Source organism: Callithrix jacchus, chromosome 13, assembly GCF_049354715.1.
Source record: "Callithrix jacchus isolate 240 chromosome 13, calJac240_pri, whole genome shotgun sequence".
Taxonomy (NCBI): domain Eukaryota; kingdom Metazoa; phylum Chordata; class Mammalia; order Primates; family Cebidae; genus Callithrix; species Callithrix jacchus.
Window position 1 is genome coordinate 121,858,904 of NC_133514.1, and position 17,225 is coordinate 121,876,128.

At 54.6% G+C, this 17,225-nt stretch overlaps 1 protein-coding gene across 8 annotated transcripts in view; it reads right to left on the reverse strand.

Annotated features, from left to right (window-relative positions):
- LOC118142817 (uncharacterized) overlaps window positions 1–16,719 on the reverse strand; it is a 28,389-nt gene extending 11,670 nt beyond the window's left edge. For 2 of the 8 annotated variants that reach the window (XM_078348305.1, XM_078348304.1), the window contains exons 1-2: window positions 10,837–11,135; window positions 7,399–7,542 (exon numbers count right to left, since the gene is read on the reverse strand). In XM_078348305.1, coding sequence (XP_078204431.1) covers window positions 7,399–7,542; window positions 10,837–10,855 — 163 coding nt within the window. In that variant the 5' untranslated portion in view covers window positions 10,856–11,135. The other 6 variants (XM_078348302.1, XM_078348301.1, XM_078348303.1 and 3 more) reach the window with 5 other exon arrangements.
- Between the last annotated feature and the right edge of the window lie 506 nt (window positions 16,720–17,225).

A 17,225-nucleotide genomic window follows, 5' to 3' on the forward strand; every position in this document is an offset into this window, starting at 1 on the left:
GCACGCCCAGGTGTGCCTACCTATGTCATACACACGTACACGCCCAGGTGTGCCTACCTATGATATACACACGCGCACGCCCAGATGTGCCTACCTATGATATACACACGTGCACGCCCAGGTGTGCCTACCTGTGATATACACACGTGCATGCCCAGGTGTGCCTACCTATGTCATACATGCATGCCCAGCTGTGCCTACCTATGTCATACACACATGCACACCCAGGTGTGCCTATGTCATACACACGTGCACGCCCAGGTGTGCCTACCTATGTCATACACACGTGCACGCCCAGGTGTGCCTATGTCATACACACGTGCACGCCCAGGTGTGCCTATGATATACACACGTGCACACCCAGGTGTGCTTATATGCAAGTGAAACCAACCGCAGCAATGACACAAAGGATGGGAGGGAGACAGTTAAGTGACTTTGCTGGTATGAGTGTCACACTGCCCATGAAGTGCTGTCATATTTGAAAATGGGCCTGGATTCGTTGTATGTTATAAACTTTAGGATAACCACTAAAAAAAGTTTTTTTAAAAAAAAACTGTAACTGACATGCTAAGAAAGGAGAGAAAATAGAATCATAGGAAATACTCAGTGAAAACCACAAAGGACAGAAAGAGCCGAAGACAAAAGAAGGAGCAGAGAACATGGGCGACAAATAGAAACGGTTCCGGACGTGGGAGATATTAACCCAGCTGAATCCACATCACCTTGAGCATGAAAGGTGAAGACGTACCAATTAAGACGGGCTGTCTGGGAAACAAGACCCAATTATGTATTGACTGCAAGAAGCCCACTTTACATACAGCAGCACGCAGATGAAAAGTAACTGGATGGAGAGATTTATGCCTTGCTCACAGGAAGCGGGAGTCGCTACGTTGATTTCAGGCAGCACATTCAAGAGTAAGGAGAGGGTCAGGGACCAGGCAGGGCGTTCCATGATGGTGAAAGGGCCAATTCTCCAAACAGAGGTAACAGTCCTTACAGAGCATGAATCTACATAAGGACAGAAATGCCAGGAGGAATAGATGAATCTACGATCCTAGTTAGAAACTTCAATATATCTCTACCAGAAATGGATAGATCCAGTAGGCAAAAAAAATAAAAGAAATGAGTAAGGACACAGTCAAACTCAATAACACCGTCAACCAACGGAACATAATTGACAGCTCTAGACTCTGCCTCATCCCACGGCAGAACATTCTTCAGCCCACCTGGAACATTCGCCACGATTGACAACATTCTTGTGATTTAGTTCATTTTCACATGGCTATAAATGAACTACCAGGGACTGGGTAATCTGGAAAGAAAAGAGGTTTAACTGACACAGTGCTACACGGCTGGGGAGGCCTCGGGAAGCGTACAGCCATGTGGAAGGCAAAGGAGAAGCAAGGTATGTCTCACGTGGTGGCGGGGCAGGGAGAGAGAGAGGGGGAGAGTGGGGGGAGAGGGAGAGAGAGGGAAAGAGAGAGGGGGGAGACAGAGAGGGGGAAAGAGGGAGGGGGAGAAAGAGAGGGAGAAAGGAGGAGAGAGAGAGAGAGGGAGGGAGAGGGGGGAGAGAGGGAGGGCAAGAGAGAGAGAGAGGGATGAAGAGAGAGGGAGAGGGAAAGAAGGAGGGAGAGAGAGGGAGAGAAAGGGAGAGAGAGGGAGAGAGAGAGAGGGAGGGAGAGAGAGGGAAAGAGAGGGAGAGAGAGAGGAGGGGTGGAGAGAGGGAGGGAAAGAGAGGGAGAGAGAGAGGGAGAGAGAGAGGGGGGAGAGAGGGAGGGAAAGAGAGAGAGGGAGGAAAAGAGAGGGAGAGAGGGAAAGAGAAGGAGGGAGAGAGAGGGAGAGAAAGGGAGAGAGAGGGAGAGAGGGGGAGAGAGAGAGAGAGGGAGAGAGAGAGGGGGAGACAGGGAGAGAGAGAGAGAGAGAGTGAGAGAGAGGGAGAGGGAGAGTGCCACCACTTTAAAAGCATCAGCTCTCATGAGAACTCACTACCACGGAAACAGCATGGGGAAATCACCCCATGATCCAGTCACCTCCCGCAGGTCCTTCCCTGGGTGAGAGCAGACGTTGCCTGATTTCTGTTTGATATGGTTTGGCTCTGTGTCCCCACCCAAATCTCATCTCAACTGTGAGGATTACAAATTTCAGATGAGATTTGGATGGGGACACAGAGGCAAAGCATATCAAATAGAAATCAGGCAACATCTGCTCTCAGCCCGCAGTGGAGTTAAACTAAAAACCAGGAATGGAAAGGTAACTAAAAAGTCACAAAATACAGACACTAAACGACACATTTCTAGATAACACATGGGATGAAGAAGAAATACCAAGGGAAATTTAAAGATATTTTGAGCTAAATGAAAATGAAAACACAACTTATCAAAATCTGTGGGAAGCAACAAGAGCAGCACCTGAGGGACGTTCACAGCATGTACGTGTTAGAAAAAGAAGAAAGATCCAAACCAATTACCCTAAGCACCCATCTCAGGAGACTAGAAGAAGAGCAAATTGAATCCAAAGTCAGGAGAAGAAAAGACATCACACAAATTACAGCAGAAATCAACAAGATTGGAGACAGAAAATCCATAGGGAAAAGCAATGATACCAGAAGCTGGTTATTTGAAAAGACAAAAAATTGATATGCCTCTAGCCTGGCTAAGAAAATAAGAGAGAAGAGGGGACATCACTACAGAAATGGTACAATTCCTTGAAAGACAATGTGCCAAAACTCACACGAGAAGAACTAGCCAATCTAAATAGACCTGTAACTATTGAAGAAATTGAATAACTAATTAACAACTTTTCCAGGCTGGAAATGGTGGCTCATGCCTGTAATTCCAGCACTTTGGGAAGCCAAGGCAGGAGGATCACTTGGAGCCAGAAGTTCAAGACCAGCCTGGGCAACAAGGCAAAACTGCATTTCTTCTAAAAATCCCCCCCGACAAAGTTAGCCATATATGTTGGTACACATCTGTAATCCCAGTGACTTGGGAGGCTACGGCAGGAGAATTACTTGAACCTGGGAGGCAGAGGCTGCAGTGAGCTCACAGTATTGCACTCCAGCCTGGGCAACAGAGTGAGACTCTGTCTCAAAATTAATTAGGTAATTAACAAGTTTCAAAATCAGAAAACATCAAATATAGATGGGTTTACTAGTGAATTTTGCCTAACATGTAAGGAATAAATTATGCCAATTCTCTATAATCTTTTTCAGAAGATAGAAGCAGAGAGAATGTTTCCAAACTCGTTCTATGAGGCCAGCCTCACCCTACTACCAAAACCAGATAGATAAAACCACAGACCGATATATCTCATGAACACAGATGCAAAAATCCTCGGCCAAATACCACCAAATCAAATTCCATAATGTAGATAGAGAATCACACACCAAGACCACGTGGACGTACCCCAGGTGTGCAAATCTGGTTCAACATTTGGAAATCAATAATGTAATCCATCACATCAACATGCTAGGTTAGAAAATGACCACATCCAGAGATGCAGAAATAGCACTTGACAAAAACCCAGCAGCCATTCTTGATAAAAACTCAGTGAACCAGGGATACAGAAGAACTTCTCCAAGTTGCCACAGATCATCTACGATAGCAACGGTGAGAAAGTCAAAGCTTTCCTGCCAAGATCAGGAACGAGGCAGGGATGTCCTCTCTCATGTCTTCTTTTCAGTGTCAAGTCCCACCTAATGCAGTAAGACACGAAAAGGAAATTAAAAGTACACTGATTGGAAAGGAATAAAACTGTCCACAGATAACATGATTATCTATGTAGAAAACCTGAAAGAATTGATACAAAAAAAAAAAAAAACAAGAAAACCCACCAAACTCTCCTGGAACTAATAAGCAATTATAGCAAGTTTGCAGGATACAAGATTCGCATGCAGAAGTCAGTTCCTTTCATACATACTAGCAATGAACAAGGAATTTAAAATTAAAACATAATACAATCACACTGGCCCCCTCACATGAAATACTTAGGTATAAATCTAATAAAATATGATGAGATCCATGTGAGGAAAACTACAAATCTCTGATCAACAAAGTCAAACAAGAATAAAGAGACAGATGAGGAACAAGGCAACAATGTCCCCTCTTCCTGAGGACACTGCAAGGCTCACTGCAGCCTCTGCCTCCCAGATTCAGGCAATTCAAGAGGTGAGGATGTCTCTCACCTCCTCTTGTCCCATGTTCGTGGACAGGAAGATTCAACATTGTCAAGAGTTCATTCTTCGTGATTTGATCTATAGATTCAATGTTATCCCAGTCAAGGTTTCAGCAACTTATGTTGTGGATATTGACCAAACTGATTTTAAAGTTTATGTGGGGAGGAAAAAGACCCAGAATAGCCAGCACAGCTCAGTACGAAGAAAGGGTGATGCTGGCAGAGAACAGACAATAGATCAATGGAACAAAGTAGAGCTCCCACACACAGACCCACGTCGATACAGTCAGCTGATATCAGACGAGGGAATAAAGGCACAGCAGCAGAGGAAGACCATCTTCCCCAAAAACTGTGCCGAGCAACCGAGCACCCACGTGCTGATAAACGGGTCTAGACTCAGACCTTTCACCTCTCACGATTAACTCAAAATGGGCCACAGACCCAGACGTAAAACACAAAACTATAAAATTCCTATAAAATAGCACAGGAAGAACTCAGATGAGCAACGCCAAACGTATACCTTGTGAAATACTTGGCAAGCTGGACTTTCTTAAAATTAAGATTTAAGAACACTGTCAAGAGCATAAGAGAAGACAGAGACTGGGAGAAAACATTTGCAAAAGACACATTTGATAAAGGAAAAATACAAGAGCTCTTAAAAGTCAACAAAAGCCCGATTTAAAAGTGGGTCAAAGACCTCAGCAGATCCCTCACAACATGGCAGAAACCCGTAAGAGAAGATGCCCCCCGACCCGATCATCAGGGAAATACGAGGCGGCCCTCGCACGCCTGCCAGAGCAGCCACCGTCCTGCACGCGGGCAGCATCCAGTGCTGGTGAGGACGTGGCACTGCGGGGATGCCCCTTCCCTGCTGAAGGGCATGCAGATGGCACGGCCACTTTGGAGGACAGTTTGGGCGCTATTTACACATGTCAACATGGGCTCTGACCCTGTGACCCAGTGTGCACGCACCTTGGAACCTGCGCAGAAGAGCTGAACTCCTTCATCCCCATGGAAACCTGCACACAGGTGTTCACAGCAGCTCCCCTCTCACCCGCCCAAGCTGGGACAAGCAAGATGCCTGTCAGGAGGTGAGTGAGTAGCCTGGGGACACCTGGGCCGTGGAGGATTGCTGGGCACTAGAACGAGGAAGGAACCATCAAGGCACAAGAACGAACACGTAGAAGCAGCTGGAACGCGCAGTGTGGAGGGAACAAAGCCAGTCGAAGAGGCTCCGCCCTGCCTGAGTCCACCCGGATGAACTTCTGGGAAAGGCAAAACTGCGGCGGTGGTAGAAAGACGACAGGTGGCCCGGGGCAGAGCGCAGAGGGTGTTTAGTGGTGAAAGTGCTCCATGGGACAGCGCAGGGCGGACGGCCGCGATCATGCATCCAGACCCACGGAGTGAGCAGCGGGGGGAGCCCTGTGGAGAGCTCCGGGACCCTGACGGTCATGACACGTCCGTGCGGGTTCATCACCACCGTCACCAACGTGCATCTCCAGCACGGCGTGTGGAAGGTGGGGAGGCTGTGCCTGTGTGGGGGCAGGAGGCAAACGGGAACTCTCTGGACCTTTTTCTCCATGTCTCTGTGACTAAAACTACTCTGAAAAAGTAAATCCTTTTAAGAAGAATCAAACATTTAAAAGAAAACAAAAAAGAGGAACAGGCGATGTCTTTAAGATCACCCAGAACCCAGCTGGGATTTAAGCCTGCGTGGAGTGGTCCGAGGCTGAGCTGGTGGGAGGTCGCCCGGCCCAGCTGCAAGCCCTCACTGCCTGGGCTGCCTGGGTCACAGGTGTGGAGTGGGAGCATTTTCATCAGCCCAGGAGAGCAGGATGAGGACCTGCCCGTGGCTCCTGGGGAAGAAACACCCACTACCCCCAAGACAAACACCCACCATTCACCACCTCGTAAGATGGGAGGTGATTAGACAAAGGCATTTAAAACCCATGACTCGGGGGAAGCAGAGGATTATTGCTGGTTTGAGCCATAGGCCCTCCCTGCTGCTATTGTGGCCAAATGCGCAGCCAGGAGACGCAGACCTCCCCTCCCCTCCGCCCCCTGCCACACCCCCGACTTTGGGAGTCTGTGGATGAAGGTGCAATGTTACCGAGCTACATATTTTTTAATGAGGTGCAGGTAGAAGTTCATGATGGCCTCGCAGAAGATTCAGACTGGTCTGTGATGGGAAACTGAGGCTGAGCCCGGCAGCGTGGGGAATCCTGTGCTCTGTCCTTGTGGGAGCAGAGCTCATCAGAAGAGCCAAGGGCTGTGCAACCCGGAGCAGCTGCCTCTGTCTGAGCACGAGGGGGTCCCCCAGGTGCTGGACTCCCTCATCCAAAACCCTACGAAGAGGCAGAGCCAGGGAGCTGAGAATGTGCACATTTCCTGCGGGAGGCCATCCTGCCTCCTCCTGAGGAAGCGCCACTGTGGACTTCACAGGAGTGGGGGTCAGGGCAAGACCTGAAGTCGTGAGCTGGGGGCACCCATGCCCGTGCACTGAGATCAGGCAGCCGTGGTGAACCCAGTGTCACCTCCGTGGCCTGTCATCTTCGGGGCTCCGCCGAAGTGAAGAGGTGCTTGTGTCCCAGGGCAGACGGCTCCAGCCCCCAGGAGCCTGAGAGCAGTACCCGCGAGGTGCTGGGAGAGGGCCGGGAGCTCATATGGGCAAGGTGGGTACCAGGCAGAGGCCTTGGAAAATGGCAGGAACATCATCCCAAAGCCAGAAGACACACCCCTTGTAAGAGAAACTCATTCGGGAGCAACGAGAAATCGGCGTCCCTCCCTCGGCATAGGTCAACCAAGACGGCAAGTCACACCCAGGTGAAAGCCTCAGTGAGGGCCAGGTTTGGGTGGCACTGCAGCTGTGCCCTCGGCAGCCACAGGCTTCCCCATCGGACTTGGCCGAGAAGCCACTCCCACCCCCTCTGAGCTCGGGGCCGGACCCTGGAGTGGTACCTGGAGTCACTTTGCACTGGGCTGGGCGAGAGCTGTAGGAAAGCACAGCTGTGGGATGAGGGTGACTCCTGGCCACACCCCACCTCCCGTGGGCAACTCCCGGCCACACCCCACTTCCCGCGGGCAACTCACGGCGCCCCCCCCAACACCCCACCTCCTGTGGGCAACTCACGGCCACACCCCACCTCCTGCAGGCACCTAACGGTGGCCCCCCCCAACTCCCCACCTCCCGCGGACAACTCACGGTGCCTCTGGACCACAGCCCACCTCTCCAGGCTCCCATGTTCTCTCCAAGGCCTTTGTCTCCGAGAATGAGCTGCACCTCGTCGGTGGGGTTCATGGGTCTCAGGACTAGGAATGGCACTGGGTGCACGAATGGGTGAAGGCCACTGTTCCCGCTGCAGCGCACACCTGCCACCAAGAGCACAGAGCAGCGGTGTGGACACAGAACCACTCATTTGCCAAATCATTTAAATCAGACTTTTCACAGCTGAGAACGCCACAGCAAAGCACCATCGACTTTGTTCCAGAAAGAAAAGGGAGAGCAGGGCACTGAGTCAGACCACAGGAACATGAGCAGCACCTTGCACACTGTCATGGAGAGCACCCAATCAGACCATGGGAACACAATCAGTGCCTTCCACGCTGCCCGGGGAGAGCAGGGCACCCAGTCAGACTGTGGGAACACAAGCAGCGCCTTCCACACTGTCCAGGGAGAGCCAGGGCACCCAGTCAGACCACGGGAACACAAGCAGCGCCTTCCACACTGTCCAGGGAGAGCAGGGCACCCAGTCAGACCATGGGCACTCAAGCAGCGCCTTCCACACTGTCCAGGGAGAGCAGGGCACCCAGTCAGACCACGGGAACTCAAGCAGTGCCTTCCACACTGTCCTGGGAGGGCAGGGCACCCAGTCAGACCACGGGAATTCAAGTAGTGCCTTCCACACTGTCCGGGTAGGACAGGGCACCCAGTCAGACCGCAGGAACAGGAGCAGCACCTTCCACGCTGTCCGGAGAGCCCCCTTTACCAGTGAGGAAAGTGGTGCTCGAGGCCAAGAGGGAGACCGATTCCAGGTGAAAGGACCATTTTTAAAGACTCTCCAGCTGCCGGTCTGTTTCTCCATTAATTTTCCCTAGACGCCCCGCTTGTGAGACAGGCAGATAGATGCTGGCCGCTGCCGCCCACCCATCATAAACCAGCACACCCGTGGGGGAGCCGGCAGCCGGGCCTGGGAAGGCGTCGTGGGGGTGCGTGCCACGACCCACCTCCCGGGCAAGCACAGGGTTGGGGGTGTATTTTCTGCATTTTTAAAAACCACAGAAGCGTTTCTAAGGTCAAAGTGGAAGGGTTCAAATAGCGCAGCCAGAGCCCAGAGCAGCCCAGCACGTCCTCTCCACATTGACAAGAAAAACCATCTGATTTAAAGTGAGAGACTCCACAGTCACTTCTGTAATTGGCCGGAAGATCACCTCATGAAGGCAGTGTGTTGTTTGAACTATGTCTTATCCTGAAAGAATTTCATTAAAGCAATTATATTTTAATAAATGTGGGAGGTTATGGATGGCACTTCATTTTGTAACAGCCTATGCGCCTCGGCAATTAGCCTCGGAAAATGAGCAGGACCCAGCCCATCACTGTGCCTGCGCAATGTTTTCATTACAGGAGCTGCAAATAATCTATTAATCTTCGTCTAAGCACACAGCCACATGCAAGCATTCCTCACCGAAAAGCCGGTTCCCTAAAGTCGCTGTCAGGAAACAAAGTGAGACTCGGAGACGCAGCTCGTCAGCGTCAGATTTGTGGCGTGAATCGAAGGGCTCTGCGTCTGGAGACATCCCGAGCCCTTGGGAGCCAAGAGTGGCAGCACCTGGAGACGGGCAGAGCCTGCCTCACCACTGCGTGGAGCTCTGCCTGTCCGGCCGGGTCGGTCTTTCCGGAACGGTCCGTCTGCCCGGGTCCCGCCTGCCCCTGCCCCCGCCGTCCGAGGAGCCTCAGGGAGCCTCAGTGGGCCCCGCCCCTCGGGAACCAGCTGCTGCCATGGCCCCCAGGGTCACCTCAAGCCCCCTCCCAGAATGAGGGGCTCCCTCAGGAGGAGCACAAGGCAGAGGAGAAACTCCCCAAGCCTTTCAGACAAAAATGTTAGGTCCATTGAACAATTCTGAGTGGCAGACGGAATGGGATGGCCCAAATCCAAAGGGGCACCTCAAATCTCATCTTTCATCGTCTTCAGCAGAAATGGGCACCAGACTGGCTTTGCCAAGAATGCCACGCCCTGGAGTGATTTTCTTAAGATCTAAACCTTCATTGTCAATTTCCTCAAAACCAAATATTACAGAATTAGTGAGGCCGAGGCTGAAGGGGTGATGTTCGCCCAGACTCCTCTGGAGCCTCCGCTTCTGTGGGAGACCCCAACTCTCAGGACACGGCAGTGGGCAGAGTGCGGTGGGTGACGGGGATGTGGCTGGAGGACGCTGGAGCCACCATCAAACAACTGCAGGAGGATCCCTGGGAGACTCGGCCCTGGGACACGGGCAGAGGGCAGAGGGGCATCTGTGTCTGAGGTCAGGAAGCCTCTGGTCCCTAGAAGACACCTCCCTTCAGACACAGATGGCCCTTTTTGCCTTGACTGCCAGGAAGCTCAGTGTTCAACACCTGCCTTCCACCATCATCTCATCCCTGCTGAGTTGTCTGTTCCTGATTGAGAACAACATTAAATCCCTTTTGGAAAAAAATGGGTAATGAATGTGTGGTGGGAGCTCAGGCCCCCAGCCAACTAGGAGACCCTTCCCCCAAACCCAGGGGTCCCTCCACAGAGCTCCCAGGCCCCCAGCCAGCTAAAAGACCCTTATCCGCACACAGAGTGTCCCCCTCCACAGTTCCAAGGCCCCCCATCTCCCTTCTCAGACCCTTCTCCGAGAAAGACCTATGAATGTGCGGACTAAGCTCTGATTTTATCTGGCCCAAATTCCTATCTAAGGCCACTGGGGAGTCAGGCCCTTCATCAGATGGGTCTCCCTTGGCCCTATATGTCATGCCTTTCTTTCCAATCTGACTCTGGCATAACATTATAAGACAAGAAAAGAAAAATCAAAATATTTAGCCCCCTGCAGGGGACACAGACCAGACACAGCAGCCGGCAGAACCTCCAGCGGACAAGAGCATCTCCCTAACTCCCGTGCTCAGCCACTGCTACACACCAGCAACACGCAGGGGCCCGAGGGCCAGGACACGGAAAGGGACCTCTGCTCCCGGGACAGGAGCCCCATGGGAGACCCAAGGCCTGCCCGCTGTGAGCAGCTCCATCAAGGCCCGAAGGCCCGGTCTCTGTCAGGCCCAGAGGGACAGTGACTGACTGCTCTAGCCAGGTACTCCCCGCAAGCTTCCTGTCCCGCCCTCAGGACGCCAGGGAGCACCGCCCTCTCCTCACAGTGGGTCCAGGTCCAAAGGGTGCTGGGGCTGCTGGGCCTTTGGGGCAGGCCACAGGCACCCTGAGCTCCGCAGAGACACCCGAGACGCAGGGAGATGCCTTAGACAGGAGGCTCCACTCCTTGCTGGAAGCTTTCACCTGAGTGCAGACGCCGGCCGCAGTCCTCGGCCCACAGAGTAGGGCGCTGGAGTCTGAAGCCACTCTCAACGTCCTCCCCTCCAGGGCTTAAAATGCAGCCGGGGCTCACACCCTCTCTGGGGTTCCGCGTGGCCTGTACCTGTGAGGACGCAGGCCATGCGGGCTCGGTGCAGGGGTGGATCCTGGGTCAGCTCCACAGGCGCTGCCCCCACCGCGCCCCTGCAGTGCCGGAGCCCCGCTGCCCTCCCAGTGCTGGCATGCGCGCACCTCGGCCCCTCCGGGAGCCACACGGAGTTCACACCAGGTCCATCCACAGTCCAGTGCAGGAGGGGCCGGCGGCCGGGTGGCTGTGCTGGGAGGGAGGGAAACCCTTAATCTAATGATGTTTTCCTTCTCTGACAGAAACGCTTGCACGCTAGGAGCCACTCTCCGTTGATTAAGCTCAGCTCCCACATCCCTTTAACCATGCAACTTTAAATGAAACATGTATCTTTCCAAATTAACTTTGTATCTAAGAATAATCAGAGAGCAAGAGTTGTCCTAATTAAGTTACAGTCAGCCACTGAACTCATTTGCCATTGCCACACTTGATTCAAAGGGAGCCGACATTTATTCAGGGCAGAGGCGGTTCCAGGCACTGTCCCACCTGGGCATCGCCCCTTGTTTCCACAGAGCCCCGAGGGTCTCGGAAGCAAAGTTCCCACCCAGGGACAGTGCGGAGCTGGGACTCGGGTCAAGGACATCTCCCCACCCCGCCCCCAGCCCATTCTGTATTCCAGAAGGACCCAGAGCTTTCCCTCCCACATGCCAGCTCCCACACTGGAGACACTCATAGTCGTCAGACAGACTGCCTAGAATGCGTGCTTTTGATGGAAAAAGCCAGGAGAGTATCTTTTTCAAACAAAGAATGGAAACCTGTAAAAATCAGCCTGTGTGACTTACTGGGGTTCATTTCCTCAGCCCCAGTTACATTCTCGATTGTGTGTGGCCAAGGACGCCGCCTGTGCAGGCTTAGCAGGGTGAGGTGCAGGGACACAGGGTTTCCGGGACCCGGCCACAGCCACTCTTCAGGATTGGCTGCAGGACTTTCGGTTCCGAGGAGCCAGGGGAGACGGAGACACCACATCTGAGAAGTTCCCACAGCTGTTTCACAGGCCGACTGCTGGAGGATGGCAGCGCCCTTCCTCCACGCTGAGCTCCAGAGCTCAGAAGCTGAGGCTGCCAGCTCTATCCTGCCTGGCTCAGAAGGAGCAAATCACAGGGTCCACACTGGACACAGAGCGCAGGGAGAGCCCTGTTGGCCCTCGCCCATGGCATGGTGGAGCACGTGATGGCAAACGCCTCTGCTCCGAGAGAAAACGGGCAATGCCTTGCAACTGACCAAGCAAACGCAGCCGCTAGATCTGCCTTCTAAACTTCCAGCGCTGGAAATCTCACATGCCCCAGGCAGGCAGGAAAACAGAGGGCCACGGTTCCGGGTCAAGTGGAGTGTTCTGTGGGGTTGGAGGGGACTGAGCATGTAAGGAGGAGGGGCCACGTGTGCGGGCGAAGCTGGTGGCTGCGTGGCCGAGGGAAGGGGCTGAGAGGCCATCAAGGCTTGCCTGGGACATTCCGTGGCGTCCATCACTTCCCCCCCAGCCTGTAGCCGACTGCACCAATGGCTGGGCCCAGGTGGGGTTTTCCACCGTGGGAGGGGCGAGGTAGCTTCCCCAGGCTGAGTGGCTGAAGAGAGCAGCACCCAGCAGCAGGAAGCTCTGAGGTGGGAACGCAGCTCAAAGGAAATGGCAGCAGCCAGCATCCACGAGGAGACCAGCCATGTGGGCCCAGCTTAGGGGCTGAGCGAGGCCAAGTGGATCCCCAAGACTCCCCACAGAGTGAAGCTGGGCCAGGTCAGATGCAGAGACACAGCCCTGGACACACGACAGAGACACGGATGCAGAGACATGGCCCGGCCACATGAAAGAGACAGGTGCCACATGTGGCCCCAGGGCAGTGACCTTGGCATTGGTGACTGTGAAGCAGGGGCCAGCGTACTACATGTGACACTGTTTTAGTGAAAATCCTGATGTCCTGTAGAACACAAGGCCTTTGCTGTAGTTTATGGCCAGTTCTAGAGATGCCCAGGCTTTCACCACTGGTGTCCCCAGAAAACGGGGGGCTTATAGAAGAGAAGGGGTCCCTGTGATGAACAGCCGGGCCCTTCTCCCCAGGCCTTGGGAGAACGGCCCATCCGCATGCCCCAGGAAGATGGGACCCATGTGCCCTGGAATGATGAGACCACCACTGTGACCACTTGCTTTGCTACTCTGGGGCGTCTGTCTGCACAGTACACCAGGCAGTCAGGTCTGCTGCCCCCCCTGACTGAACAAGCCCCATGGCTGAGCTCCCCCACACCACCATCACCTGCTGGGTGAGGGCTTTGCCTAGGCAAGTGTTAAGTGCACGGAGGGCTAGCTCTGGGGCAGGCCGGTGTCTGTCTCAGCACCGTGGCCAGGCTGATGGCATTGGCTGGCCAACACGCCCTCCTGCTGTACCTGCTGCATGATTCAGGTCAGGACCCCAGAGTGTAGGGCTGAGCTCCAGGGCCTGCTCCACCGAAGTGCCTATCTCCATGGGAAAGCCCCCACCACTGAGCCACCCCAGGAGCAGGCTGAGCCCCTGACACTAAGAAACCAGGAGCAGGCTAAGCACCCACCACGGAGCCACCCGGAGCAGGCTGAGCACCCCCCCGCCTCTGCTGCGCTCTGAGCCCCAGCATCTGAGAGCAGAGTGTGGGGCAATGCTCAGATGCTGGGCCTGGCTCTCCTCCCAGTTCTAATCCTAGCCCTCCACTACACCCCAGGTGTCCAGCTCTCTGGGTCAGGCTCCCTGAGCCAGCACCCTCTGAATTTGCCTCCCTTCAGATCTCAGGCCAGCAGGGTGGTGAGGGACAGCAGTGCCCCACCTTTTATCTGGATCTTGCCCAGGCAGGGGCTGGCCGCAGCACCACACCGTGGCTCGGAGGAGTCTGCATGTTCTCGCTGGGGAGCCTGACACATCGGAGCTTTCCTGCACCCATCCATGTGGGTCAGGCACCTCTACCGCAGGCTGGCTTGATCTGGGCAAAGGGCCCGGTTGGCTGTGCACCTAAGCGGGCATGTGCTCTAGGAAATACATTTAGAAAACCCCCTGAGAAAGTAAAGTGGACACACCCGAGAGGGCCACTGCATGCCTCCCTTTGGGGGCCCGAGGCTGAGGCAGCTGTTTCCCGCCCCGAGCAGCGAGCAGCGTCTGGGCCGGCTGTTCACCCCAGGCTGTGAGATTCCAAGCCTGAGGCAGCGCAGGCCCTGGCACAGCCCAGAGCGGTTCCCTGATTAGGTCTAAACTCGAAGTCAGGATCAGGGAGAGCAGAAAACATCTGAGCAATCAGACGCATAGGAGGGGAGCTGCGCTCACCGTGAGAGCAGCCACTGAGTCACGTGGACCGTAGGAATGTGTGAAAACGGTTTGGTTTGCTTGCTTTGCTACTGTGGGGCGTCTGTCTGCATCTAATAATTTTCATTGTGTGCTAATGAGTGCAGTGGGTTGGCCTGCATGGAATCGCCCAGCCATCCTCTGTTATGCAAAGGTGTGAAGGGGCCCAGGACCCCCCAGCATCCAGGGAGGAGCAAAACACCTCATCTGTGTGAGATGAGGGCTGGCTCTTTCGTGGCACACCAGAAACCCAGGCAGCAAACAGATACTACTGCCCCCACGCCCCTGTGCCCTTAGGAAGGTGGCACCAACCCATGCCGGAGGGGCCCACGGGCCAAGATGGCCGCTTTCCCAAAAAGAGTTGGGGTCCCCTCTGGCAGCTCCCGTGGGTGACCGGGGGCATGGCAGCATCTGCAGGACCACAGGAACGCCTGGCTGCCCAACAGCCTTTCTTCCTTGTTCCCTCTCTGGATGGGCTAAAGGAGTTGCCACGTCTGATATCTGCTGACAACCAAGTTCCCTGAGCTGGACCATGGCCTTCCTCTCCTTAAGTTGTCTTCAGGACAGATGCGCACCAGCTGTCACACAGAAAGCAACTGGTTCAAAACTGTATTTGTCATGCAGGTTCCCAACCTCCAGGGCTGCTGTCTAAAAGAGCACATTCTCACAAAATAGGATCAAGGAAAAGCTGCTCAGTGGTGAGAGCCGGATCAGCCCTGGTACTGGGTGTGGCAGCCGCTGCTCAGGGGCCTCGTCTGCACCGTCCGCGGAGCTGGAGCCAGAAACTCACCCGGACACCACTCCTCCTGGGACAGAGGAACGGCCCAGGTCACCCCCACTCCCGCCGGCGCAGCAGCTGCTCTGCAAAGCGGGTGCCCGTACATACTTTCAGTATTGTCAGAACTAAGCTGGAGCCCTGTCCACACTCCTTGGGACTCTGCTGGGAGGCTCTGCAGCAGGAGCTGGCTGCTGGGTGGGAGGCCAGAGGGTGACTTCATCTTCCCTGAAGGCTGGGCATGCCCCTCATTGGAGCCCCAGGGTTGTCTTTGAACCTCTGTGTCAGCCAGTGGGCAAGTGTGTGTCCCTGCCCACAGACACATGTGGGCACACCTGGGCACAACCAGGTACATGGAGACACACCCAGGTACATGTGGGCACAGGTGGGCAGGGCACATGTGGGCACACATGGGCAGGGCAGCACTGGCAGATGCTCACTGTGTGTCACAAGCCACGACCTCAGCTTTCACCCTGTGGGTATGCAGGGTTCAATTCGAATGCCATGGCAACGTGTATGCATATCGTACAAGCAACGTAGCTAGAACAGTAGCTGCCTGAGGCTAAACATGGATTTTTTTTAGGTGAAAAATCAAAACGAAGGAAAATTACTGCTGTGGGGGTTGTGGCTGTGGCCAGAGCTTCTCTCCCAGTCTTGCACCCATGGTCTCTGGTGTAATCGGGCTCAGGAATTCTTTTGGCCGGAGCAGAAAGGACCTGCAGCATGGCTGGGAGGCAGCCCCGCCTCCGAGGCAGCAGCATGGCGGGGTGGGGGGAGAGCAGTCCCCACCGTCTGCTGACTCTCCCTTTCCTAAGTTTTTATTTTCACAGGGAGGAGGGAGAGGGTGCCTGAGTCTGACAAGAGGGTCTCAGCTCCCGTGCTTGCCACCCTCCTGCAAGTCACAGGGACTCCCGGGCTGTGGTGCCCTACCAGCCTACGGGGTGACAAGCTCGGAGAGTGCTGTGACGGTGCCAGCGTTCCCTCCCCTGCCTCCTGCTGCACCTGCTCTGAGCTGAGTTCTGCCCATCACAGCCGTGGGGTCTGCAAAGAGACCACCTGGCAGCCAGGCACACGTGTCTGTAAGGGACATTTGCTGATGACCCACTGGAGTGATGGTGGAACCTGCCGGCTGTGGAAAGCAGGGGCTGGTACTGGCTATAGTGCCCAGACTCCAGGCCTCCTGCCCTCAGCCCAGCTTCCTGGCCACCTCACAGCTCTAAAATGAACGCCCTGGGCAGAGACACAGCTCACCCCCGGCAGGCCCCAGCTCGTGGCTCAGCGTGGACCCCTCACATGCTCCCTGGGCAGCCCAGCCTGCACTGACAGAGCCTCCAGCGTGGCGGCCAGACCAGGTTCTGAGTGTCTTTAAAGGAGACACCAATGGGAAGTTTTGTTCACAGAAATTTAACATCAGAGAGTGAATGGAAACATCACAGGAAAGACCGACCGGTTACATTTCTTGAGTTGGGAAGAATCGGGTTCCGTCCACCCAGGAGGAACAGGGTGTGGGAGGTAGAGGGAGTCTCACGAACAGAAAGCTAGGGGCGCTGTCCTGCAGGCAGTGGCAGCAGGGCCAGGGGGGCTCTCAGTTTCACCAACTAGGAAAGGGACCCCAGCAGACATGGACTCGTCCATGTCACCCTTGGGGGAGGCTCCCCAGCCAGCTGAGGACATACCCGGGGCTCCGGCCTCACCCACAGCCTCCCTCCCAGTCCCTGGAAAACTGGTCTCACCCACAGCAGGAGAGTCTCACAGTGTGGCCTGTGGGTCCGGCATGTTCCCAGGGACACTGCCAGTAGGTCTGCAGATCAGAACTACCTTTGTGACTTTGCTAAGTGACACAGTATGACAGTGTCATTGCTTTTGTGACAATGCCTTCTCCACCAGGTGACATCTGTAGAACAGCGGCTCCATGGTGGGCACAGGGTGGCAGCTCCACACCTGCCTTCCCACTGCCGACACTGCACAGTAGAAACAACAGCTCTGCTTTAAAGAGACCCTTGGAGGAGAAAAGCTGTCCGTTCTGTCATACTTCAGCCTTGTACGCAGCACGGCAGGGCACTTGGCCACAGTGGGTGAGGACACAGAAATACACGCAGAGCACATGAGCCGCGCACAGAAACTGATGGGCCTGGAAAACATGCACTGCTGAGTCTGGAGCCATGGCCCCAACTCCCCCAACCCCTCCCTGCACCCCCGGCTGACGTCTGTACCTGAAAGAACAACCAACAAACCACAGTCACTCAGATGTGGGTGTCGGGCAGAGATTTTCTGGAAAATGAGCAAAATGAGCCTGTCGC